Source organism: Pezoporus wallicus, unplaced genomic scaffold (assembly GCF_028554395.1).
Source record: "Pezoporus wallicus isolate ANWC-B61680 ecotype Strahan unplaced genomic scaffold, APGP_CSIRO_Pwel_v1 contig_8108, whole genome shotgun sequence".
Taxonomy (NCBI): Eukaryota; Metazoa; Chordata; class Aves; order Psittaciformes; family Psittacidae; genus Pezoporus; species Pezoporus wallicus.
This window is the reverse complement of record NW_026638088.1, coordinates 3,035,872-3,063,474: the sequence shown is the minus strand read 5'-3', so window position 1 is coordinate 3,063,474 and position 27,603 is coordinate 3,035,872. Positions and strand designations below refer to the sequence as shown.

The 27,603-nt window shown below is 40.7% G+C and overlaps 1 protein-coding gene across 1 annotated transcript in view; it reads left to right on the top strand.

The window, feature by feature from the left end:
- The window catches only part of ITGB3BP (integrin subunit beta 3 binding protein), a 29,154-nt gene extending 9,609 nt beyond the window's left edge, over positions 1–19,545 (top strand). The window contains exons 4-10 of the mRNA XM_057409235.1: positions 245–383; positions 7,260–7,332; positions 10,025–10,103; positions 11,210–11,300; positions 13,705–13,764; positions 17,228–17,308; positions 17,901–19,545. Of these exons, the coding sequence (XP_057265218.1) occupies positions 245–383; positions 7,260–7,332; positions 10,025–10,103; positions 11,210–11,300; positions 13,705–13,764; positions 17,228–17,308; positions 17,901–17,920 (543 nt within the window). The 3' untranslated portion in view covers positions 17,921–19,545. The remainder of the gene's footprint in view (positions 1–244; positions 384–7,259; positions 7,333–10,024; positions 10,104–11,209; positions 11,301–13,704; positions 13,765–17,227; positions 17,309–17,900) is intronic.
- The last annotated feature ends 8,058 nt before the right edge of the window (positions 19,546–27,603 follow it).

The window sequence follows — 27,603 nt, the reverse complement described above, 5'->3', positions numbered from 1 at the left end:
CATAAAAGGGAGGACATAAAGTTGGGAATTACTAAGGAAAATCTATTAGCAGATAGTAAGTGTTCAGAGAGGCTTTGTCTAGTTTGGGGGCGAATATGTAACTACTGATAGGAAGGGTAGAGGTGACAATGTATTTATTTTGCAGAAGGGAAGTTTGCAATGGTTGTAGGTTTAGATGGACATAGGTACTTATTTGTCTTTAGCCAAAATTCATCTGGATTCTTTGTCTTTTGCTATGATTTAGCGATATGATGCAACACCTTTGGAGACCAAATTGAAAAATCTAAATGCTTACTCACCAACAACAGGAACACGTGAAATGAGCCCATTCTCATCTCCTATGAGTCATGATGCACAAAATCTCAAGAAGCACCTATCAAATGGTTAGTTTAACATTTTGTCTTTCTTAATGCAACATTTTCCTTGTTATTGACTTGATTTAGTAACTTATGTGGTATGTTTGAATTCCTTTTCCTCTTAAAAAATTTTGATGTCTTCTGGAAAAGCTGATACTGGTTTTTAAAGCTTGAATCTTTTCAGTGTAAATCTTGGGGGTGTTTATGAAACAACTTGGTTATGCAACAAGTTCTGCTTTCTGTTGATCAGTATTGAAATTGCTGCCTCAGCAACAAAAAAAAAAAACAAACCCAAACACATGCATTGCATTTTTCTCAAGAATTACAGTATTCCACTGGTTGGGTATGTTCATCCTAACAACGTCATTTGTTTGCTTGCTTTCTAAGTCACAGCTGTCACTGGTGCATGCTACTGGCAGTGACTGTTCTTCGGATTATATGGGAGATGCTCTGAGGTTGCTAGGTGCAAAATTACTGCAAGGAAGTCATAGAATCCCAGACTGGTTTGGGTTGGAAGGGACCTTAAAGCTCCTCCAGTTCCAACCCCCTGCCATGGGCAGGGACACCTTCCACTAGAGCAGGTTGCTCCAAGCCCCGTCCAACCTGGCCTTGAACACTTAGTTCTGGTTGAATGCAAAGTCCTGGTTCACTCTAGCGAGGCAGTGTAATTCATTGTTTGTAGCACACAGGTGAGGTCTGGACACTCTCATGCTCAGGAGAGCTGAAAAGAAAAGATGTTTGCAGCTGGTGCATGTTTACTCTTTTGAGAACTACGTTGAGATTTGCAGTGCAAGTCCTGGTCTACGTACTTCCAGGTTTCTGGTGGTAAATTCTTGCATGGATGTGTGCATACATGCATACAAGATTTCTCAGGTCTGAGTTTCTGTTTATGAATATTGAAAGTTATGTAGATTTTATCAAATCAAAGCTAGAAGGGAAATTCAGTTTAACTCTTCCACTTTGCATTCATTTACGTAATTTTTTACACTTGATTTTCATAGTAAGGATAACACTGAATGTCATTAGCTCTCAGAAAATTTCCAGTTGACTTCAGGATATATGTCCACTTACTAACACAATCACAGGTTTTGATGCAAACTATGACTGCTTAAGAAGTATATTTTCTTAGACTAACCTGCCTTTATAGCTATATAGACTGTGTTCTTTTTAAGTGTTAATGAACCATTAGGTCACCTGATGTGACTTTTTAATATGAAATAAAATAACAAAGAGACTTTTTTTGTCATCTTTCTCTTACAGAGCCCAAGAGCTTTTATTTCTTGCAATACAACTCCTGGAAAGATGCTGAAATCTTGATTTGAGGACTTCAAATTATTTAAATACTATAATTTAAATAATTATCATTTTAATAATAATAATAGTAATATCTGTCACTTCCCTTTTTTAGCAAGTTCCTTGTTCAATTACCTTTGCTATTAAAGGAACAAAATTCTCCTGTCTGATTTTGAATGTGCCTGGCTTTAATTTTGAGCCATCACTTCTTGTTATGCCTTTTTGTTGGGTTAAAGAGCTTTTTATGCCCCATATATTTTGGAATTTATGTGCAGTAATTGAGGCCTCACTAACATTTGTGAATTATGATGAGCAGAAATATTCTGAGCAGGATAGAATAACCACTGTTTGAAATTTATCTAGAAGTCTGCAGATTTTTGCGCTGGTTATCACACCATATGCTCTTACGATGGAGCTGAAAAAGTGGGGTTTTCCTCCAGGAAAAAAAGGGAGTTTTATTTTTTAAAGGAATGTGATCAGGAAATTTTTGTCAGAGGTGGCTGGCCAAAAAATGGAAATTACTGGAAGCCTTCAAGCTGAAAATAGTACAATTTGTGAGGATTACCTCCCTTTTCCTTATTAAATTAGCAGAGTACTTGAGGAAGCATGGAAGCATGGGGTGTTTTGGTGGCAGTATAGCTCTGCATAGTTATAGTGCAGAGGGTTGGTTTTGGTTTTTACTTTTCCTAAGTCATAGTCATTCTAGGAAACTAAACAGAAGCAGCTATATCCTAAGTCTTTAATGTGCTGTCAGTCTTCATTATGACCTGGCTTTATGTCCTTATTACCTGTCTGTCAAACAGCTTTAACACAGTTGAGCACTTGCTGCCAGTCAGAATGTTCACAACTCTCCTACTAAGTTCTCTGCTGATTCCAGTTCTTCCCAGAGTAGCTCTTCTCCTCCACCAGTGCTGTTTTTGATTTGGGCACCTGGACCTAATACAAAAATGACTCTGTCGACCATTGACATTCCAAGAAGCCTTTGGAGGAACAATTACCCTAATTTCTACCTATTCTTTCAGTGAGTGATGGCATGTCTCAATTACTTATGCAAACCTGGTACATAGAATCAATCATAGAATAGTTAGGGTTGGAAAGGACCTTAAGAACATCTAGTTCCAACTCCCTTGTATTGAAAGGAACATCTTTGCCTTTACAAATTTTAACATATATATGGTTGGTGTGTGTTTAATTTTGTGGCCTTCTGAGAGCTATGTTGACATGTGCAATGAAAGGCTTGGTTTATTCCTGGGTTGGGATGGAAGAAAGTCTCTGTCTGCCAGAAAGCGCCTTTGCCACAGTGCCCACCCTGTCTTGTGAACAATTTCTCTTCCCAAAACTAATGGCTCCTTGATTCCTAAAAAGATGTTTATTTTGGGTATCTCCACATTCCCACTTATTTTAGATCCAGAAATCTTTAGTGACATTTAATCAGCCCTTCAAACTATTGACCCCCGTATTCTTAAAAGACCATAAGCAGTTTCTCTTTAGGGTTATTTTCCTCTTCAACAAAGTTGCTTAAAGCACTGTGTATTTCCACAGATATCCCTAGTTATGTGTTGAATTTTCTCCTTGGAGCTTAAACCAAGTTAGGTAGCAGTCTAACCCCACTGTTTTCCAACTTTCTTCTAACTGTGAAAAGTAACTCTTCTGGTGAGCAGCATTCTGACTTAGTTTCTTGGGAACTTATGTCTTTGATGTGTAAATTTATCTACCGTACCTTTCTATAGAGAGAAAGGTATTTTCAAAGTATTCCCAGGACAGATTTCTAAGGCAGTGGTGTCTGCTTTCATCAGTAAGAAGGAAATACTGTGTTTGTATGTATTAACTCCTTTAGCAGTCTCAGGATTTGATGGTGCTTCCTGGATGGAATGAAGAGCCTATGTCTTTTTTTTCCCTTCCTCTTGGTAAATATGAATCTCTTCATCCTATACAACAAAACCTTTCCATGAGAAAGGTTGTCAGTAGGTGTTCTCCATCACATCAGAGAGATGGCTGTTCTTAGTGCAATCAGTGCCTGTCGTGGCATCTGTCATGTCCTGGAAAGGTCAGCTCATACCATGCTCCAATTAATTGTTTTGTCATGATGTGGCATCCTGTGTTCTCACCCAGAATGGAGCAATAAGTATTCAGAATCAGGCAAAGTGACTGCATGTCACACCTAGCTGCTGCTTCTGGCTGAATCAACATCACCTGTATCCTGAGGGAAGAATCAGATTGGAACAATCTATGTCCCCACTGACTCCAGTGTGAGGCACTGGCAGCAGTAAGCTTGCTCTTAGCGTTGGCACATCACAAAAGCAGTTCTGAAGAAAACCCATGTTTTTTTAACGTATAAATACAGATTTCCATGTTATGGATGTCTGCAGAATATGAAACTATACCTTAACCTGGCTGGAAATCCACCTGCACTTAAACACTTTGAAAAAGGCTTTTAAAATTGTATATCGTGATAGCAGTCAGATACAAAATTAAAAATGCTGTGGCTCTTTAGAGATGTTCTCTTGAATATCCCTCCATGTTTGTAATTCCCTGCTTTAACAACCTCTTTTCCTTTTGTTTTAGTCGATGCCTTTTTGGTGACACAACATATGATAATACACAAACATTTAAATCTACTACAAGTAGTAAAACTTCTTCAGCATCTCTGCATTTACATTAAATGCCTTATCTCTGAGGTGAAAAAAAAAAGAAGGAAAAATGTCTTATACTAAAATACCTGTATATTAGGATGTCAATGTGAAAGGTGAACCTGTACTGGATTTCCATAGTGATATTAGGTATGGACATAGGGGAGCATTCTTTTTGCCTATAAAAAGTCTGAGCACATGCTCATAGCTGACATTTAGATGGATAATTATTCAGTAATGTAGTACCAGACATCTTTTTTTCCTTGTGTTCATATAGCTACAAGGTGATGGTACATGAGACTTCCTCTTGTATCACAGGTTTCAGGCTGGCCTTGTAAACCCACAATTTCTTTCCTCCTTCTGAAAAGACACTTTTAAGTGTCATAGATTACACATATCATCTGTGAGGCCTTGAGTGTAATCTATATCCTATTTTTCCATTATTAATATGTAAGAAACAACAGAATGAAAATCATTGCAAATTAATGCCATTAGCTATGAAAATGTATTTTGCATTGTGTGAAGTACAAAAAGTAGCATGAATCTATCTCACTGAGAGGACAGACAGATGGGAATTACTCATCTAATGAATATGGCTTTCTTTTGAATACCAGTGTGGAGGAGTGCCTTAAAAAAGACTAAATACCTACAGAATGCCAAGATTGTTCAAAAGTAACATTTATGTTAGGAGAAGACATGAACCAACCCAATTATAAGATAGTGGGGTTTTATGATGTTGTCCTATGTATGTCCTGTAGGGCTGCCTGATAATTCATATATTGCCCAACTACCCAAAATCTCACAACCCATTTAGGACGTAAAATTCTAAAATAAGAGAATATTGAATCGTCATTGGTTTCTCATCATTATTGGTTGATATATTTTTAAGATTTATTTTAAAACAATCTATTTTTAATCAAATCAAACCAGTGTTCCACTATTCCATAGCATTTGTCTGAAAGTAGTATCTGTTTGATAACTGATGACTGATTTAAGTGCAAGTTCTATGAGTACTTAGAGTTAAAATGAAATCTTTTGGGGTCTTAACCTTTAGCTACTGTAGTGGAACAGCTTAAAGTTTCATAGCAGCTTGTCGTTCTGAGGTCTTTGTAAATGTTTTACTAAATATTAAAATTAGAAGTTAATTTATCCTTTAGTGCTGATACTTGTATGTAATAATTTAGATCTAGCAAGAAGAAATCAGTGTTTAATGCATAGTGTGGCCTCTCTTTTCAAGTCTGATGTCAGAAAGGAGATGTATTACAGTGAAGTGAGAATTGCAGAGGGTCTGCTCTAGGATCAGTATTAAGGCCACAGTAAAGACCTGTTGGATGTTTCTCCAAATCTTTCCCTTAAAGGTGAATTTCACCTTATAATAACAGCTGTTGAATATGAAACATTTTTAAGATGTGTATGTATCTGTTGGAGAGACAGTAGGTAAGTACTCATTTTAAACACCTTGTGAACCTCTTTGGCACAAGAAAAGGAGGTCTTTCTTGGGTGTTGGAGAGATGAGCAGAGTCTGAATGGCTACAAGTCCAGGGAGATTGAGATGAGCTCTTAGACAGAAGCTCTTCCCTGTGAGGGTGCTGAGGCGCTGGCACAGGGTGCCCAGAGAAGCCGTGGCTGCCCCATCCCTGGCAGTGTTCAAGGTTGGACAGGGCTTAAACCTGCTGTAGTGGAAGGTGTCCCTGCCCGTGACAGGGGGCTAGAGCTGGATGAGCTTTAAGGTCCCTTCAATGCAAACCAGTCTGGGATTCCATGATTCTAAGTCACTAATTGTCAAATGCACTAGTTATCTCATTGTTCTCCTTATTAAGGGAAAGCTGTTACCAGAAAAAAAAAGAATGAATGTATGGTTATGCCTCTCCTCCTTCCTATTTATGCATACACCTCACTGTTTTGTGTTTAATGACTATCAGATTCAAAAGAAATCCATTGCATAGGAGAGCAAAACTGTGTCCAAACCCAGGAGCTTTTACATTGTAGTAGAAAATGAAAGACAGAGTAAGTGACAGATACTGTTAAGGGGGGAAATTCTTAAGGTGGCAGTTACAAACACTCCACATTATATGGTATCTTCAACTTCAGCTGCAGTGAAACAGAGATCATTCCTTCTCTTCAGATGTGACCTCTGTATTGCTGGAGCCTCAACAGATAAAACACTTGAAGCACTGGAAGGTGACCATATAGTTTGTGTGGAGCACAATACCATGAATAGTTACAGTCTCACTAGTTTCAGTAGAAACCAGGCAGTTTAGCCATTTACCGACACCACATGTGAGCCTAGGAAGTTTTATCAAATCCATGGGAAAGGACTTTTGGGGTAATACATTCCTGTTTCCTCCCAGAAACCTGCAACTGCTCAAAATATCAGTGCACTGAAATGTAGAAACATGACTTGCCACGCAGAATAATGGCAACTGGCATATGATTTATCATACCCCATCAGAGGACAAGCTAGAATATTATATTGTCAGTGTAGCATGTCAGAGCCTCTGGAAATAATTTGCAGCATCTCTTTGTAGTTGTTTACAAGATGGAGTTGGGGGCCAGGCACTTTTTATTGAAGGAAAACAGGTTTCATTGCTCAGTCAGGACAGTATTTTCATGATAATGCTCTGTGCTAATAAGCTGTACTTAGGCAGTTAATAGGGTAAAAAGCTTCTGAGCAGAACATGTAACTATCTGTCACAATTATCCTAAATTCCAGTAACTATTACTATAATCCCAAGATTCTCACAAATATAAATGTCCTGTGAACTGACGAGGGGTCAAATTATGAAAGAGTAAATATAGTGAACTTAGTGTGTTTCATTACAAGGGAATCTGTCCTGCTTTGTGAGTGAGTTTTGGTTCTTCTCCTCTTCCTAAAAGATCGTACAGCACTCAAGGTTCATACTAACACTTTTTTAAAATGCTTTAAATACTCAATATCTTATTTTCATCTTCTTTTTTTTCTTCCTTGTGAACCCCTTAGGAAATAGAAGGGAGCAGAATGGTTCAGCAAGCAGATTACCCAGAAGAGGGCAGCCTCAAACAGAGAAGGATGTGTAAGTGTGCAATACTGTGATTTTTACTTATGAAAGAGTAATATTTCATACAGAATTAAATTAATAGCAATTATTTTAAATACTTTTAATTCCACAGGATTGGCTATTGGAAGGCACTGAATGGCAGCCTTGCAGTTATAGGCACAGGGTTTGCAATACAGCTGTCCAGCCAGTTCTGCCTTTCACTGAAGTGTGGGGCATATGACACTGCCAATTACAGGAGCCACACTCACAGTACTATGCAATGAGGTGTCATAAGTCAGCTACTGAAAGGAAGATACGTTTTGTCTTTTCAGACTTCTGGAAGTGTACATTCCTTCACCTTATTTTTGGAAGCATTAACTGTCAAAGTTAAAGGACCAGGAATGCAGGACACTTTGATTAAAAACTAGCCACAGATACTCATGGTGAAACTTCATGTTTGCTTTGCAGAATCTTTTAAAATTCTTGTCTTTTCTTCCACAATCTTATTTTAAGCTATAAGTTTCTTGACATTAATGGGTTTTGGACAGTCCACAGTTAGTAAAGCACTTAAAAAAGTGTTTCAGGTGAAGTGTCCAGTAAACTGTTTTCCTAAACGTGCTAGATATGAGGAGGGAGAAGCAATAAACTGTGTTATTAGAAGTAAGAGTATTGTTAGCATTGCTTGATCTTTTCTGTTATGCAAAACATATGTAATTGTTTTTAGCATTTCCAAATCTCAGCTGAAAACTGAACTTTTCTGCATCACCAGGGAAGTGTCAGTCTAAATGTTTTATGCATTTCAACCAAAACAAACGCATCCATCCATAAGAGCTAGATAAAGGAAATATTTGTTTTGTGTTGGGGGAGAAGTGGAAAACTGACTCTCTGTAAGTTGATTTGTATCAGGGATGTCTTTCATCTTTGCCATTCAGAAATCCTGCAAGTTATGAAGTTTCTTAATACGCAAGTTGTAAATGCTCAGTAAAGCTACTTTGAGTTTAAGCTTTAGACCAGCTAAAAATCTGCAAGTTTCTTCCCTCAGTGAGCACAATCATACTTCTTGCTGCTAATACAGTATTATCCCAGATAGTCCCCCATCCATTTCCATCCTTTTTACTCAACTGGAATTGCATTCACCAGACCTTTGTGATCTTTTCTTAGGAAAATTGGTTTAAAAGTTCTTCATTCTCATTCTCCAATAATCTACATTTTTGTTCTTGAGATCTTCTTATCCTGTTGTGTTGTCCTGCTTTTTTATTTGATGCTTCAACTTGTCCTCTGGTGGCATCTTGACATATATCTTTGACATCTATCCCAGGCAGTCTAGTTCCAGCTCAGCATTGACATGGCTATACCACATCTCCTCTCTCCTACATTATAAGTTATTTCTTTTATCATTCTGTGTAACGTGATTGTCCTGGATGGCATGTTAGATAGTAAAAACTAAAATCTTACAGTTATAACAGTGGAAAGCTGTAAACTGATTAACTGGGGGGTTTTGTGATTCAGTAAATCCCTTGGTCAACACATCCAGACTCATTTCTTAGTGATAGTAACCTTGAATTGCAGAACAATTTGAGTAATCATAGTCTTCATTGACATGTAAATGTGTGCATTCAGTAATTCAGTATGGTTTTAGAAACTGCAAGAGTTACAGAAGGACATGTCAGTAAAACACATTTATAAACACAGTAATATTTATGTGAACTTCCATACACTTTAAGTGTACAGGTGGAAAATATACTGTACAATGCACCGACATTAGCATCTTCTTTTGTGCATAGCATTCTGTTTCCATGTTGAGATGCAGCAGTGAGAAGTTTTTCTCATACTATACTCATATATATATCATACTGTAGTTCTATTTCTAAATTTGAGGTTTCTTATAAGGGTGATTCTTCTGTAGGAGAAAGCAGTAAATAATAGATTATTTCTCTGTTATCTCCATTTGCTTTACATATTTAAATGGTTGAAAGAGAAAATAAGCCTAAACATTCATTGTAGGAATGACTTCAATACATATTCAGTGCAAATCCTTAATCGTATGTTAAAGTCTGCCATATAGATCTAATCTGATTGTATATCACTTTAATTTTTATTGCAAAGCCCATTAAACTCTGAAAACTGACCATCTTTATACTGGTAGTAAAATATTTGTAGCTTAGAAGCGGAGGCAGTAGGAAAAAGCTGAACAAATTACATCATGCAGTGTTAGAGTCGTAGAATCAACTAGGTTGGAAAAGACCTTTAAGACCGTCAAGTCCAACCATTACCCCAGGAAATGGGGAATGTTGTCTCTGTTGGGCTCAGTTTTAACTTCCTGTGTTTCATACAGCTACAAGCAGTGTTGTATGGCATTAACCATGGCTTTGGGGAGCACATCCTCTTCACTGAATTCCTGTTCTTAGGAACAAATGAGTTCAATTCCTTTTTTACCATTGTCTTCCGGCACAATCCTCAGAAAATCCTCTAATACTGCTGAACCTGAGCTCCTGTCCTTAAAATTATATATGTATTTGGCAGTCTGTGTATAAATCCTACCCAAAGGCAAGTTATATTTGGTGTTCTATGACACAGTCAGGTTGTATAGCCCATCTGTTCACAGCTTATCTATATCCATCCTCATTACAATGTGAAGAAACTCAAGGCAACATTGTAAACACTGATTTTCAGCAGCAAGTGGGGATGTGACTAGTGGAAATGGTTTGATTTTTACCTTTTGATGCAGGTTCATGGAGTTGCAGTGCAAAGTGAAAAGTTCCCTGGACAGAATCCTGAAAATAAGAGGAAATCTGACAAGCCTCCAGGTCTGCTTTACACTGATTTACTTCTTGAATCTACTTTTAATATAGGATTTGAAATAAAAATGAAAATCCTATGGGCAACATTTGAGTTTTAATGACTAAGGAATCAAACACAATACTTTAAAGCTGGGAAGTTTGACTTGGAAATCCAGAAAGTGCAAAAAAAAAACCCACCCAGAATTTAGTAGATTATGTTTTTAAACTAGTAGAAGTACTTTTCCAAATGCACCATTTTTATCACTGCTCATTTTGTCCATGAATAAAAGCATATGAAGCAGTTATCAACTGTTATTTCTAACTTGAAGTCAGAAATATGACTTATTACTGCATAGATTTTTGTTCATGAAGATTAAATACCCCTTTGTGTTGAAGTGATTGTACTATTTAATTTACCACTAATGCATCATCATGGAGTACTCTATTTAATGCATGCTAAAATGCAAATCACTTTCCTGCTTTATTCACATTTTGTTTCCTGAATAAATTTAGGACACGGTTCGTTGCTGTATATTGTTATCTGTGAAATTATTCGGTGTATTCAAAGAACTGTATTGATTTATTTTGCTTGCATACATGGCCTGAGAGTGTTTTACTTACAAAAAAAAAGCTTGGTTCTAATTTAAAATATTTGAATTTAAAAGTTTATTTGGAAAACTATTAAAAAAAAAACCCTTCTATTTCTCATGAAAACATAGTTGTATGTTCTTGGGTCTGCCACAGTGCTGAGGAGTGTGTTCAAGTATCTTAAATGCCTGTAGATTTCCATTTTACTGACATATTATAGCTTGTCCATGTGCCAAGATTGCTTTTCTGGGGATCAAGTGCTAATCTGTTTAGACAGCTGAAGACTTACAGATGAAGCGTAAATAACAGGAGATTTTTAAGCAACACTTTCCAAGGCACCTGAATGCCATTTTCAGAAGCGGGGTTTGTTCCTGAAAATTTAAGTCCCCTTAGCTCGCTGTGAGTTGGAGCCTCGAGCATCACTTAGAGCTTATGAAAACAATTCAAAAGTTCCTTCTTTCCGATGTTTTTAATAGACTGTAGACCTCTATAAAGAGACACTTTGGGATTGAGATGTAACAATGCCTTTGGTTCTTTCTTTCCAGGCTTTAGAGGGCAGTAGAGAGCTTGAAAATGTTGGTGTCTCAGTCTCGTCTGGCAACTTGAGGGAGGAAGTGCGGAAAACCGAAGAGCTAAGTAAGGAGGATGTTCAATAACGTTTATCCCCTTTATAACAGTTTATCTGTGATCTCTGCTAGAGTCATACCCCACTCTGTGTTATAATGGAGTGTTATACCCCAAGCCTCTGCCCTTAGTCTTTTCGTTGGGACAAAAGCACCTCCTTGTGCATACAACCAGGGATGTAAAAGAAAGGCTACCCCAGCATTCCACTTTTCTACCTCCCAGTCACAGGTGGGGAGGGAAAACTTGCAAGAGCAACACCTTTTCTAATGTAAATAGTTAGATACTTAGTGGGTAGTTAGCTCGTGATTAGGCTAAACGTTTGCACTTTGATTGCATTGCCTTTCTGCTTGTTCTGCAAGGAAGTTGTTTTGTTTGTTTTCCTGTTAGGAGGATTATGCTGAATATAGGTTTCCAGGCTTTAAAAATTGTTATTCATGTGTCTTTAAATGATGGACATACCAGATGCTTATTGTGTTGGGATGAAGGCACTTTACAGATGGCACATCTGTGTTACTTTTCCAAAGAAACCCAGAGAAAGCAAAGATTTTCATTTATATGTGTCCACGTTTAGGAAACTCTTTATCCTCACTCCAAGTCAGAGATTCTTGGAACATGTAATCCTCAGCAGCAAAAAGTGCATTCATGCTTCTCTTCCCAGCTGCCTCTGCAGCTACATGGGAAATATGTGATAGGGAAGTACTCCGATGGCAAAACCTTGCACTGTGGATAGTTGCAGGAAAAATAGGTATTGGCCTTCAGGGAGAAAAATTAAAGATCTCCCTTACCAGGTAATTCCTTTAAAAGTGGTGAAATGTAGCCGTAGACACCCAAGATGCTCCAGTATTTATCATAGAATCCTAGAATGGTTTGAGTTGGAAAGGACCTTAAAGCTCATCCAGTTCCACCCCCTGCCATGGGCAGGGACCCCTTCCACTAGAGCAGCTTGCTCCAAGCCCCTGTGTCCAACCTGGCCTTGAACACTGCCAGGGATGGGGCAGCCACAGCTTCTCTGGGCAATTTATGCCTCAGCACAGGTTGTTCATTTGTTTTCACAATAGCAGCACCTTTATCTGTTCCCAATACATGTTTGTGGGACAGGTGTGTCTCTAAGACTGCATTCACCTACCACTACTTCTCAAAAGTCTGTGTATGTAATACTGTTCTTGTAGACTTTTCATACCCACCTCTGATTATCTAGTTTCCAGGTGAACAGGGAGTATGAATAACGTAACCATACATGTATTCCCTGTGTCCAGGCTTTGGACAAGCATGCAGAGATGATGAAACAGCTTCTTAACCTGCAGTAAACAGGATGTTTTGTTGGTTTACATTATTCTACAACCTCTCTGGTTGCTTTGTTGCCTGCAGAGTGTAAAAACACTGAGCTAGCTATAGGAAATCAAAACCTGGAGTGATTGCGACTGCTACTTTGTTTGCAGCTGGAAAGAGGTGGACCATAAAGGCCCCAGTGCTAGAGAATTTCTCTTAGCAAAGAGCCCTGTAACCCTTCCAATTCATTAGCTGAATGGACCCCAACAGTGGAATTTATGCACCACACAATTCCAGCAACTACTGTTGTTTAAATTACCATTTCTTTCCTGACTCCTATTCCCATGCTCATTCCGTTTGCATTTTGCATGTCTATACACTGTACTGTTGCCACTGTAATGCGCTTATCCAGATGCTTTCTTATACAAAATGAAGTTTTCTGAATATAGTCTGTGTTTACATTACTACCCTACACCAGGGATAGGGCAGTGACTTCCCAAATGAACTGCCAGGCCTGTTGTTGACACTTGCTGTTAGCTTCTTGTTGCCTTCCAAATGGGAAAGAATCATCCTTTCTTCCCACCTCTGAATTAGGAACAATGCACCGTGTCAGTGCTAGAAGACAGAAATGGGAACAAACAAAGCACAACTCCTCAAAATGATGTTGATTTTGAAATGGTTTTGTTAATTTTTTGAGTACAATTACACTGGGGTGTTTTTTTTGATCATCACCTGAAGGAAAATCCAAATCAGAATCCCAGAATAGTTTGTGTTGGAAGGGACCTTAAAGCTCACCCAGTTCCAACCCCTGCCAAGAGCAGGGACACCTTCCACTAGAGCAGCTTGCTCCAAGCCCCGTCCACCCTGGCCTTGAACACTGCCAGGAATGGGGCAGCCACAGCTTCTCTGGGCACCCTGTGCCAGCGCCTCAGCACCCTCACAGGGAAGAGCTTCTGCCTAAGAGCTCAGCTCAGTCTCCCCTCTGGCAGATTAAAGCCATTCCCCTTGCCCTGTCCCTACAGGCCCTTGTCCAAAGCTGCTCTCCAGATTTCTTGTGAGCTTTGAAAATGTGAAAAAGGCAGCATAGATATTTTCTTTGAAATCTCTGGGGCAACGTTTACTGATTGCAGATTTCTTTCTTCACTAGTGAGTCAAGCAGAAGAACTGCAGCTGCTGAAAAGAGACCATGGAAAACTTCTCGCCCAAAGTAAGAAACTGAATAACTCCTATGTAACAGGTTTTGGTGATTCCTGTTAGGTGATTAGTTCTTTCCACTTGTAGTTGGGTAACCTTTCATATGTGAAAATGATGATCATCAAATGTGTTTCCTCTGAAAACTTTGGAATTACTCAAATGTAAATTTCATCTTTTCTGCTATTTTCTTTGGATTGGGTACTTCTCTATGAAACTGTGCAAGGAGAAGAAATCATTAATGGTGTTACACTTGAGGCATGGTCTAGAAATGTGTGCAGTCAGGTCCTAGAGAGCTTACATATCTTTCATATATAACAGTTATCCTTGTTATTCCTCATTCTCCTCCCTCCCCTTGCATTTTTAGTGTACAAACCAGGTAGCAAACAGCCTTTGCAGCAGAAACTTTTTCACCTTATATGTATTGTGAGGTATTTAGCACGCTTCAGGGGACTGTGAAATCCTAACTGTTTGGTTTCTTCATAACTAGTGCTGTGAAAACACTTGAAGTTGGTGGCATTTCATAGAGTATGGCTCATGTAGTCACTATAGTGCCTTGTCTAGCAGGAAATGTGGCAGGGGGATTTATGTTTCCCAGTAAAATCAACAGTCACCACTGATACTCTGATATTTCTGTTATCTTCACGTGTCTTCACATAGAGCAAAACCAGAATTAAAATAATTGATGGCATCTCTGCTGCTCTATTTGTCAGCTGCCCCAAGCAACAGCACTGTTTTGCTGACGACAGCAGTGGTTCAGTTGATACACTGGAGGGAAGGGATGCCATCCAGAGGGACCTTGACACGCTTGTGAGGTGGGCTGATGCCAACCTTCTGAAGTTTAACCATGCCAAGTGCAAGGTCCTACACCTGGGTCAGGGCAATCCCAGGTACAGCTACAGGTTGGGCAGAGAAGAGATTCAGAGCAGCCCTGCGGAGAAGACTTGGGGGTACTGGTTGCTGAGAAACTGAACATGAGCTGGCTTCAGTGTGCGCTTGCAGCCCAGAAACCAACTGTATCCTGGGCTGCATCCAAAGGAGTGTGACCAGCAGGTCCAAGGAGGTGATCCTGCCCCTCTGCTCTGCTCTTGTGAGACCTCACCTGGAGCATTGTGTGCAGTTCTGGGGTCCTCAACATAAAAAGGACATGGAGCTGTTGGAAGGAGGCCACGAGGATGATCAGGGACTGGAGCACCTCCTGTATGAAGACAGGCTGAGGAAGCTGGGGCTGTTCAGCCTGGAGAAGAGAAGCTGTGTGGAGACCTCATAGCAGCCTTCCAGTATCTGAAGGGGGCCTATAGGGATGCTGGGGAGGGACTCTTCATTAGGGACTGTAGTGACAGGACAAGGGGTAACGGGTTCCAAGTTAAACAGGGGAAGTTCAGATTGGATCTAAGGAGGAAGTTCTTTCCTGTGAGGGTGGTGAGGCACTGGAATGGGTTGCCCGGGGAAGCTGTGAATGCTCCATCCCTGGCAGTGTTCAAGGCCAGGCTGGACAGAGCCTTGGGTGATGTGGTTTAGTGTGAGGTGTCCCTGCCCATGGCAGGGAGATTGGAACTGCATGATCTTCAGGTCCTTTCCAACCCTAACTATTCTATGATTCTTTGATTCTATGTCACAGGCAGCCCCTTCGATTTTGGTTGTATCTGCTCTTCCATGTGTCTAAATTCATTCTGCTCTGGAGAATTCTCTTAAGGGAAAGAAAACTGATCAAAATGAAGTATCCTCAGCTCCAGATTACCAAAAAGTTATAATGGTGGATGCTGTGAGCCAATGCAGATGTGAACAGTCGTTGCTTGCTTTGTGCAGTGCTTTTGAATGGCCGCCAGGGTATACATTTATAGTTCTATCTTTGCTCCCAGCACTAAACATGCTTCCAGTCTTGTTGGATGAGAAATGAGATATTTTGTGAAACTGAGCTGGAAAATAGAATTACGAGTTTAAGTTGACCAATTTTGATTAAGTTTCTATGTCAATTTTGCTTTAGTAAAGCATAAATTTGCTTTTGCAGTCTTGCAAATGCAATAGCAGTTGAGGCAAAGAAGCGTGTAGTACAAGAAGAGCACTTGGAGATGTTTTACTTTGCCTTTTAGTTTTGGATGTGGTTTTCCATAATTATTTTTAATTAGTTATGCCCAAGACTTAAAACTTATGACTGTTCAGTGGCTTGATACAGATGGAATGTCACATTATCATCACATGGTGAGGCATGAAATTTATTTACTTTACATAAAACAACCTCTACTTAAAACAACTTAATACAAAACATTCCTTGCTCAATGGGCACCATTATATAGAACTCAATATATCATTTTGTGTGGCCAGCATAACAAATGGCATCTTTGTCTGTCCATGACTAGCATTTACAGTAAACAAAATGTTTTTGAATAGAATGTAAGCAAACTGCAAAGCGACTGCCAAGAGATGAAATCTGGTTGGTATGTCACAGTCCAAACCATGCTTTGTGCCTCTTGAGAAGAAATGTGTAGGTTGTGATATGCATATTTTAAAGGAAAATTTAATGGGTTCAGAATCTCAAGGAGTCAAAATAACATTCTAAACAGGAAAGCTGGTTCTTAAAAGTCATACTAATGCTTTGCTTACCAGAAACACTGACATTAATCATGTTCATGCCTCTCTCTGCTGTCCAAGTAAAGAACAACAAGAGAGTGTTACAGGAGATCAAATAGTTGCAGTGTCAAGGAAAACTACTTTCAGGCTATGTCTTGTAATGAAATAGTAAAAACTTTCTTTTCATGTTGTTCATCCTGCCAAGCCCAGGGGCAGATCCGATCACCCCTATTAAGGTTAGTTCTAAACATTTCTAACTTTCATATTGTTTTTAATATGAGTGACTGAAGCTTGCACTCTTTGCAGCAATAGTGGTGGCTTTCCAAGACACTAGATCAGGGTTAACTTGATGGTTTTCTATTGAATGCCACTTGAAATTCTTAATAAAAGCCAAACTGGAGAGATCAGGGACTAAGTAATACTGAGTTCCCACTCACCAGTCCAAACTGTATATATATGGCAAAACATTAACTCCCATTTCAGAAACACTGTAAAATATGGACTTCTCCTTAATAAGCAGAGTTCCTTCTCAAAACAGATAAAATAGTAAGAATTTTATTGCAATATCCCACTATTTATCCCTATTCCTGTCAGTTTGAGTTTGGACTTTGCATTGGATGCTTGTGTACAAGCAACTGAATAGCTTGGGCCTGGACTGCTGGTGGCTTGCTGTGAGTGAGGGTAAATCAAGTTTACAACATATTTCTACATCATTCTCATACCAAGTAGAATAGATTTGCTGACCTTTACATATACTCAGGTGTCTGTCTCCCACCCATCTTTCCTTACCCTCCTTTGGGATCTTCTGTGGAAAAGGGAAATACATTAGACCTCAGATGTACATTTTCAGGAGCATATTTGTGGAGTTTTCTGGCTGTTTCTCAGCCCAACTTTGTATTTCCTTGCAGGGAAGAAATGTTATTCTGCCCTTTCTGGTCTTGTGAACTGGCTAAGCAGAAATATATTAAGTGAACTGAATGAATTCACAGGTAAATTTATTCAGAAACTGAGTTTCTTTCCAGAGTTTCCATTCCTTGAGAGCAAATAGAACAAGTATCGGGACTGTCTTTGCTTATGGCAAATACTCACTTTTTAGGGAAGTGATGAGGTGGATACTGAAGTCAGACCTAGGGTTTGGGAAAGGCCTCTTTACCAAACAGATCTGTAGGCCCCTTTCTTAAGAACCAGTACCTGAGCTGACTACGGATGAACCTCATGCTCTTGTTTATGCAAGCCCCACTTCCAGGCATTTGTGATAGAGGTTCATCTGAGGTTCAGTTCTTCCACGTTTTTAATCTGTTTGGGAAAAGCTGCTAATGCTGACACAACAGTTCCTTCCTTCTACCAAGGTCCTTTCAGTTAAATCCTAGGCTTCTTTCCAGCAAAATTTGACAAGGTCTCTCTAGCAGCTTTCTTTGTGGTGTACATCATCTCTAAAAGCAACAAAGATGATGCTGAAGGACTTCTTTTTTCCCAAATACATTATTATTAGATGGAGATTTAGAGTTTGTGTTTTCAAATTATAGGTTTACTTCAATTCTTAATGCTAAAGGTCAGGCTTGATGTTTTGTCCCACATCAGAAACATCTGCTCGGAGTTAATGTCCCTGCACCGTGTTTGGAAGAGAGATGGGGTCATCAGTACTCTTTCGCTTGAGTCCTGCATCCCACCAAGATATGAGCTGCCCCCTTGGCCTCACCAGAGAGGCTGTTGAAGTGAGGCAGAAAGTGCCTTATGCCATCAGTAAGACTGCTTCAAGAAATCATAACTTGGTTTATGTGATGCTGGGGGGAATCTGGCCTAGTTCTGGCTCTCTTGGGTGGAAGATGTGTCTGTATTTCTGCTCATAAGGCTTTTCTGCCATTAGACATGGGAAAAAAATTAATGACAGTTACATTTTTAAGTTATACCTCAGTGTGAACACTTGTAAATGGGACTGCATTCATCAAAACTGAATTAAGAGTCTGCCGAGTGTGTGTGTGCACGCATGGACGTGGTGCACCTTTGAATGTCCCCGTGCAGAGACCCAGGGAAACCGCTCTGCCCTCCTGCATTTGCAATCAAAACTAACTGTGAGATTGCCCCAAGAGCACCCAGAGGAGGAGTGTGTTGTGGTGTCATGTTCTAATTCGTATTGTGTGGGCTAAAAGCTGTCGTTGCTCAGGCTAAATCTGACCGTACATCTCTCATTCTGTGCAAGCAGGTCTAGTTTGTAACCATGCAAAGTCCTTTACAGTCTAGAAGAGGTAACAAAAGCACGTTCTGGTGCCCAGAATTTGCAATGCTGGTGGTTTTCCTAGGACAAGTGAGTAACCTCATTTACCAAGAGGTGAAGGAGCTGGTGGACAGGTTTCTGTCTGACCTCAAACAAACAGATGTGGGTCTGTCAGATCGTACCCACAGCTTGTATTTTAAAATACAACCTGAGATTGGAGAAGTACCTGGCCCTGAGGTCATTGGCATGATGAGCTCTTTGGATGGAGGGAAGGGGGCAAATTACAAACCTCTCCAATGATTTAACATCCTCTGCTATGTAGATGAAATATTAAGCTATTAACTTCTGTGGCAGATACAGAAATGCACATGAGAGATACGACTATAGGCCTCAGACATATGTACATAGAGAACTGTCAACCTGCATTTTGTATTTGGGTGTCAGCCCCATTTATTCATGAATTCCACACTTGTGTTTATTCTCTCTTTTCCTACGTACCTTTTTATGGACACAATAACTGTTAATTTTTAATTCTAGTGGATTTAGAGTGTGAGTATTAAGCTTAATGAAAAATTAAAAGGGACTGTAGTTCTTTCAACAGCTCCATGTAGCAGCTCCTCCATGAGAATAAATACTGCTTTCTCCCATGAATATAATTATTTAAAATAGAAAAGAAACATTAGTTTGGGCTCACTTAGTAGCAATTATATGTTTAAGAGGTGTAAATAACTCGCTACCCAGACATTACAAATATCCAGGTGCTCCGTATGTGCTGATGACAACAAAATGGAAAAGAAAGACTGTAATAATTCTGACTGGTTTTCTCTGCAGAAGATATTGATTATTTGTGTGTGGTGAGAGATTTGGAAAATTCAATTAAAGGAGTTGTGCAAAGGTTTCATAAATTCCCCTCGTACAGCGTGTACACAGACATTGGTGCGTATTAAATCAATGCAGCACTTCACAATATATTTTCTTTGAAACATAAAAATAAATAACATTTAAACAGTTCTGCTTACTACAGAAACAAATTTTATTTGCTGTGAAGCATTTAGTCATGTGCTCCCCCTGACTCATACACATTTGCCAGCTGTAACAAATTTTATAGACGTTTTCTCCCGAGACATAGCTCATATACTATGAATTTTTAAATGAGCAAATGGTGAAGAAGGGATGTCAGCAATATAAAAATTGATCAGTTAAAAGATAAAAGCATAAGTAAAGAGATTTGTATGGTAGTCTTAATAGGTTTTATTAAATAAAAATACTATAAAACGACAGTAATGAATAGACTGAAGGTTTTAAGTGTGGTTGAGGTGGAGAAAAATTATTCTGGCACATTTAGGAGAAGATTGGTTTTATATCACCTGACAGGTGGACATTTTTTTCCTCTCTGCTTTTCAGATCTGTAAATGTTTTAGAGCAGTCAAACTTGGGGAAGAACGGCGCTGGGAATAGCAAGGGAAAGAAACTTGGGAAGATTCTGCCCTTCTAAGGCCAGGTTGGACAGAGCCTTGGGTGACCTGGTTTAGTGTGAGGTGTCCCTGCCTGTGGCAGGGGGGTTGGAACTGGGTGATCTTAAGGTCCTTTCCAACCCAAACTATTCTATGATTCTATGATTCTAATGCTTTTGTGGGCCAGGGACAGGAGACACCATGCCAAGGGGCAGGGCTGAGGTTCCTGCCTTGCCATTCGCACCCCCAAAGTGCTTGAGCTGATGAAGGAGCATGAACTGGGCCAGCATCCACTTAGTGCTTGAGCCAATGTCCTTCTGGTCACCTCTACAGACCCTGCCCTTCCTAAATGCCCTGGGCACAAGAGGGTTTCATACTAAAGTTTTGATAATGTTCTCTTTGGGTTTTTCTGGTGTTGGAACGGGATGATCTTAAGGCCCTTTCCAACACAAACCATTCTAATATTCTATGTAGTTTAACTTCCTTAGGAGTTCTACATAGAATCATAGAATCAACTAGGTTGGAAAAGACCTTGAAGATCAAGTCCAACCATTCCCCAGCACTGCCAAGGCCACCACTAAACTATGTCACCTATATAAAATACTAAGAGAGAGAAGGGTTGTTGCTAGGGGATGTCTGTTCTGTTGGGGTTAAGAGCAACTCACTAGGTTCACACACCCCCCAGAAATATATATATAAAACCCTGAAACTGCTACAACAAGCACTGTAAGTTATTGGAGCACGTGAGTAATAAATCATAATATCTATCTGATTCCTTGAATAGCTAAATCTCAATGACATCTGTATAAATATTATATAACTAAGGCTTTGGTCACAAGGTGTTGTCGTGGTATATGTGTGGAAAGAGGGACATGTTAATGGTGTTTGATACGAATCTGGGCAGCTTACATTTTTTAAGAGGGTTTCTTGGAGTGAGATGCAGATCTTGGCATGGTCACGGGTTCTGTAAGTACAGCATAGCCTGAATGGTGCAATCAGTGCAAATCAGGTTTGTAAAGATTCAATTAGGGACTTGCATTCAGGATTTGTACCATCTTGTAATTAAATCTTTTTGTGTTACTGGACAGTTTCCTATTGTAAGCAGTAGCGGTATGTGTGTAAACAAATGGTGTTTATTAGGTGTGATGCTGAGGAGCTGTGCTTGAGGCTAAGTTGAATGGGATGCCTTTATCTGGAGTAACTTCAGACTCAGGATAGGACAGGATTTCTGGCTTGGTCAGCTCCAGCTCATGTCAGATCCACAGGCAGGTCTGTGCCACATGCTGTATGTGACACCTAAGGAGTCACTGCCTGCTAGATGAGGAGAGCCTTCCCACCGACCCTATGGCTTTGATGCTTCTCTCCATCTGAGTTTACATGCGGCCCCTTTCCTCACAGTAGTCATCTTTTTAGCTATAAACCACTGTAAATATCTGTTTGTTGGTCTTGGTATGTTTAATATAAAACCAGTAATTCTGAATTCTCTCTTCACCCTTTGGTGCTGGTGGAATCCAAGTGCAGCATGACCCATCAGCAGGCACTCAGGGTACAGGGACCAGAGCTGATCCTCTGCTGCAGTAATCCGTGGGGGGGAAATCTTGGCTCTCAGGCGCACCTGCTCCCAGAGCCTTTCCCTGTGTTCTCATTCCCTGAATTCCTTTCTGCCCTTGCACACTTTTCCTCTACTTCTTCCAGCCATCTGCTCAGCCCTTCACCCTGGCCCTGCCCTCATTGAGCACAGGACTCAGGTGCTGTTCCCTCTTGTTTTGCTGTCCTCTCTCAGGACACAGGAGATGGTTGTTCCTCACATAGTACTTGACTGAATCTGCTCATATCCTTACAGACTTATTCTTTCATTATTAATAGCAAAAAAGAAGGAGCAGCTCCTAATACTCGTAACATGTTCTGTACTGCTTTGTCATCATTGGTGGTCACGTAGCCTGTTAAGACAACCTCCTAAATTACTGCCGAGACACCATAACTGTATGAAGTAAAAGGGGTTCTGTTGAACACTGCAGTAACTTTGTTACCTTTATTTGTGGGGGGATTTTCACAACTTGTATAATAACACCATTATTATGTTTAGTTTTTATATTTTTGTTCTGTTTCTAAGGAACTTTTTGCAAGGGCCTGTAGTGATAGGACAAGGGGGGATGGTGTTAAACTGACGGAGGATAGATTTAGATCAGACTTCAGGAAGAAGAGGGTGTTGAGGCACTGGCACAGGGTGCCCAGAGAAGCTGTGGCTGCCCCATCCCTGGCAGTGTTCAAGGCCAGGTTGGATACAGGGGCTTGGAGCAAGCTGCTCTAGTGGAAGGTGTCCCTGCCCGTGGCAGGGGTTGGAACTGGATGAGCTTTAAGGTCCCTTCTGACCCAAACCATTCCATGATTTACCAAAACTGATTTTTCTTCTCCATAGGATGCGTTCAGACCACTGGTAGCTCCGCATTCCTGAAGTCTCTCCTTGACTGAGGTGAGTAGTTCCTCAATCCACTCTGTGCCTTCTCCAGCCACCACGTACAGGTCAGGTTATCGCAAGGGCTGAGGTATTTCATTTTACAACACTTGCAGGGTGCCCCAGTGTATAGGCCTGCAGTGAGGACTGGAATAGCTTGGGGGGAAAACAGTTGTTATTCTGCATGTGGTATTTCCTGTTTCTGGTTTGTTAAGCAAAATGAGGTACTCAATCTGTAGAAACTCTGTCCTATGCTAAACCATCCAGTATCATTTCACCTTGTCAAGACTGTCAGTTTCTAACTGCATGGCTCTTTTCAAGAATGGCAATTCAGCTGTAACACATGTAACAAAAGCAAGAAAATTTGTGTACTTGAGATTATCCCTTCTTAAATGCCATGGTGATGACCTGGTTGCCACTTCCAGCCCCCCACTTCCTCAGGAGCATTTTCCACCCTTATTCCATCCATCTCTGCTCATGCAACTCAGGCATGTTGGGGTCACTGCTGTCCAATCTGTTTCATAAAGTCTCATCAGACAAAGAAGTCTTGAGAGGTGAGAATATAATAGTCATAGAATGGTCTGGGTTGGAAGGGATGTTAAAGATTATCTGCAGATTATATCAATTGCCCATGTGGTGTGAGAACATCTTTCCTCTGGAAAGTTAATGTATTCCAATTCCTGTAATTGAGGAATATGAGACAGTGCATCTACAAGCTATGTAACTGAGTGAGTGCAGGGCTGAGCTCAGACACATGCATTTTGCTTCTCAATGAAGGCTTTAGCCCTTTTATCTTATAATCACAAGTAACCTAGTAGCAAAAAAGCTTTAAACCCCTGCTTGTCCCCAAGCTAATGCCACCCTTACACTTCCCAGCTGCTTATGCCAGAGATGCTTTCTCCTCTTTACTCCTTCCAAACCAGCTCCCACACCAGAATAACGGAGGGGTGGGAAGCCCTGCAGGCAAGCAGCACTAGTGGCCTGTTTAGCAGCTCATTTTCCATTCAGCAGAATTTCAGAGTCCCAGAGACCACAGAGTGACCTTTCTATGGTACAATAATCACTTTAAGCCTTACCCTGGCTTATTAGCCTGAAGTAAACTCATGCTGACAACTACGAGGTTTCAAGTCAAAGTTAGATCAGAAAGCACTCATCCCCACTACAAGTTTATGTCCAAGACTAGTGTTTAGTCAGTGAATATTGATTCTGGGCCCTATGGTCAAAAAAGAGACACATTTACTCTTCCTGGTTCTCTCTACCCCTTTTGTAAGTGGAGCCATCACTATAAAGCCCTTTGTTTTCTTATTATTTACAAGAATTCAGTTGTGGCAGTTAAATGATCTTTCAGCAATTACTTCTCAACTTCTTCTACAGATAAACTGACAGCGGTTCCTTACAACATCTGAAATGTGGCTGCAGTGACCATCTGTTGCTCTGCTTTGCCTTAGGCTGTCTGTGCCTCTGTCTGTCCTTTCTTACGCAGTTCTGGCCGCAGGACAGCCATGTAATGCTGAGCAGATCACATGAATGATGCTGCTGCTGCCTAATTGCTATTTATTTTAGTCATTCCTCCTCTCCACACAGGCATTATGTGAAAAATGCATTCCACAGCAACCCAAAGTTCTACATCTGTGTGGCTGTACTTAAAAGGAGAGAAGAAATGAGTGTAAACCAATCTCCCCAGCAAATACCAGTTTGGGATTGCTCCCTGTGATGGGCAGGTGCACATCTAGATACAATTTCTGGCATCTATTTAAACTGAACAATGTGCACAACCAGATGATCCCAATGTAAATAATACATCCTGGTTGGTTTATGCAAGCAGGAGTGCAAAATGCTCATTTAGCTTGGCTGCTGCATGGAAAATGTATGTTCTTATGGCAAATAGAGATCTATGCTGCCATGGTTTTACAGCAAATAAACCAATCCCCCAACTCTAACCCTCCCTACAAGAACCAGGCAAGAAGAAACTCTGGTCAGAGATGACCTTTGCATCCCAGGCCTTCTGTGGGAAATGACTGCTTCCTGCCCTGCTCCTGTCATCACGCCACCAGCCCCACAAAAGCCGGTTAACTGTGACTGAAATAAATGCATCCAGTTTTGCAACAGCCTGTCTGGAAATGTATGGCTTCTGCTAATGAGGATTTGGATCAAAACTAGAAGAAAGCTCTAGTGTGCAAGAAATTATTCCAAGTGCTGAGCACACTGAAGTTGTTGGCAAACAACTTCATTTTCTATGGCTGCCACAGTTACAGATGTCATCCACGGTCCTGTCTCCTCTGACAGCGTAGATTGGTTTGTGTTGGAAGGGACCTTAAAGCTCACCCAGTTCCAACCCCTGCCACAGGCAGGGACACCTTCCACTAGAGCAGCTTGCTCCAAACCCCTGTGTCCAACCTGGCCTTGAACACTGCCAGGGATGGGGCAGCCACAGCTTCTTTGGGCACCCTGTGCCAGTGCCTCTCCCTCATAGTGGAGAACATCAACTCAAGATACACAATAGAAAGGTGTCACTTTCAAGCCCCCAGTGTTCAAACACGTGGCTCTAATACCATTCATTTTTTTTGTCAAGATTTTACCTTGGTTTTGGAATTCAGTGAGGTATGGGAAGAGTTGTTACAAACCACTATCCTCAAAACCACCCCTCCAGCCTATTGCAGCCCCTGCACCTCAGATCACTGTGTTAGGTGCAGCCTGTCTCATATTGGAAGAGTAGGATGATTTTTCTTTATTTTATATTCCATTTTTTGCTATTCTTCCAGATAGTTCAATGTAAATATGAATAACCCTTTCTACTGCTGCAAAGAGCTGATTTTTACAACTAAAATACCAAGGACCAAAATGCTGTGCTATAGTGTGGTTGAACACATCCACACTCTAGCTTTGGGCAGTTTTAGTTAATAAAAATCATAGAACACCAGGGTGGAAGGGACCTCAAGGATCATCTGCTCCAGCCTTTAAAATGTTTACATAATACCTGTGCAATCCAAGTGGAAAAGCTGTTAGTAACTGTTGGAAGGGAATTGTGGCAGTTACTCCCTTCTGCTGTTACCCTCCTGCGCTGTTTGGTAGTGGTTGTACTCACAAGATGCCCCAGCTGATGGCTTTAGGGATAGTAGAAGGTGAGCCCAAACCAGCTCTAGCTTATATATATCTAGTTTATATAACCTGAGTGTAACCCTTGTAGCTAGGAATACTTTTGATCTAAAAAGCATCTGGAAACCAACCACACACTCATCTAAATCAATCCCTTCTGTCTAGTCTTGGAAGAACAAAAGACAACATGCATACAATAAAAGAACAATAAAGGTGATGGCTAATATGAGTCAGTGGTGCCTCACACCATGGCAGTTACTAAATAACATGAAATTTGGTGTTTAATAATGTTTTAGGGAAGCAGAAAGCTCTATACTGAGATTCTGCTGCAAATGCTCCTCATTACATGCCTGTGCTAGTTGAGCAGTTACTGTTCCTTTGACCCCTTTGCTGTACCAGGCTGCTGCCTTTCAGAAACAGCTGGGGCTGTTAAGAACCATTTCCAGTTCCACACAAGGTGGATCGTATGACTCGCACTTTATCACCCCTTGAAGCCATCTCAAGGACAAAGAAAAGAGATACACTCAAAACTAATGTTTTTATATGGGGGGAAGGATCTCACCATCACCTTGTGTTGAACACGAGACCAAGCCCATGAGAACCTGAAGCCCTTCTGCTTCCTTCCATCTTAATTTGCCGTTTCAGATGTTGCCTGGGTCGAAGGAGATGTCCTCCAGACCGCCTCAAGGGCTGGTGGTCCCTCACCCCATCACACGTGGAGGGAACACTGCGGGCTTTGGCTTTCACAGCCTCTGGAGACAAAGATCCCCATTTACACATCCTGATACACATCTCTGCCCCTCAGCCTACGCTCCTCCAAGGAAAGGCCACGCTGTGGGCAGAGCTCTTGTGTGCCACCACGAGGGTCACACCCTCACAGAAGCTCTACATACTTGTGGAAATACTTAAGTCACATTGCTTTATAGTGAACTGTTACAGTGTAGGCCCACCACTAACCTCTACTCACCCCCAACACCATCACAACTACTACTCCAGAGCACCTTTTGTGTTCTCCCTGAGCTGCCATGGTTATAACCTTGTGGAAAATGTAACTGCAGCCAACAAGTAAAGCTGGAAAAGCAGAACAAACGCACTCAGCTTGTAGACACTTCAGTTACAGCATTCAGAGTTGACACAGGTGGAAGTTCCCAGAACAGCTGATTCACACACTCACCATAACACTGCCAATGCCAGCAGCAGTCTGGAATGTGACAGCACACAGAGAAGCCTTAAATGAGGATGGGTTTGCTTTTTGCATGTGAAGGAAAAGGACAGACTGGCTCCTAGTTAAACTATACTACCAGGAATGGGTTTATGATTTATTTTCTGTGTGCTTTATATACATATATAATTATTCAATCCATTTTTATTCTCTCAATTATTTGCAGCAGAAGCTGGGCTGTGCAGAGGGAGAAATTGCAGAGTTTAGTTCCATTTACACCTGCAAATTATGCAATAGGTGGGGAGTTTACTGGGGGGTTTTATCCCTGAAGCACCCAGTACCTACTTTCAAAGCACAGTGTGGTATCCTCAGCTTTATTTCAGTAGAACCAAGAGCTTTTGGCCTTTCAGCCCTGTTAGAAACAGTTGAGTCAAAAGGCTACAACTGTGTTAAAACCAAATCACAGCTGATGACTACAGTGAAGAAAGATGCATCCTCCAACCTGCTGCACACACACGAGCCTTCCCCTTCCCAAACATCACAGCCTCTACCCCTGCACCCAGCATTAGCTTGTGTGTGTATCTGTGGCTTAGACAATTCTTCAGCATTCCAAAAGTGCTGGTACTGAGGAAAGGAACACGTAACACAAGAAAACCAAAAGCCTGTGGGTGAACCAAAGCTGCTAGTGAATTGCTGTGCTTACGGGCTACAGCACTTGGGTCTGTGCTGGGGCTGAGCTTTAGATCCCATCTGCTGGAGACCACATGTCCTCCCCTCCAGCACCAGATGAAGAACCAAGAGAAGAGCATACCCCCCACTTGGGGAGCAAAGAGTGATGTGGGACAGAAACTGATACAAGAAGAGTTTATGTCATAAAACAATTCAGTGAGACAACTTCAGAA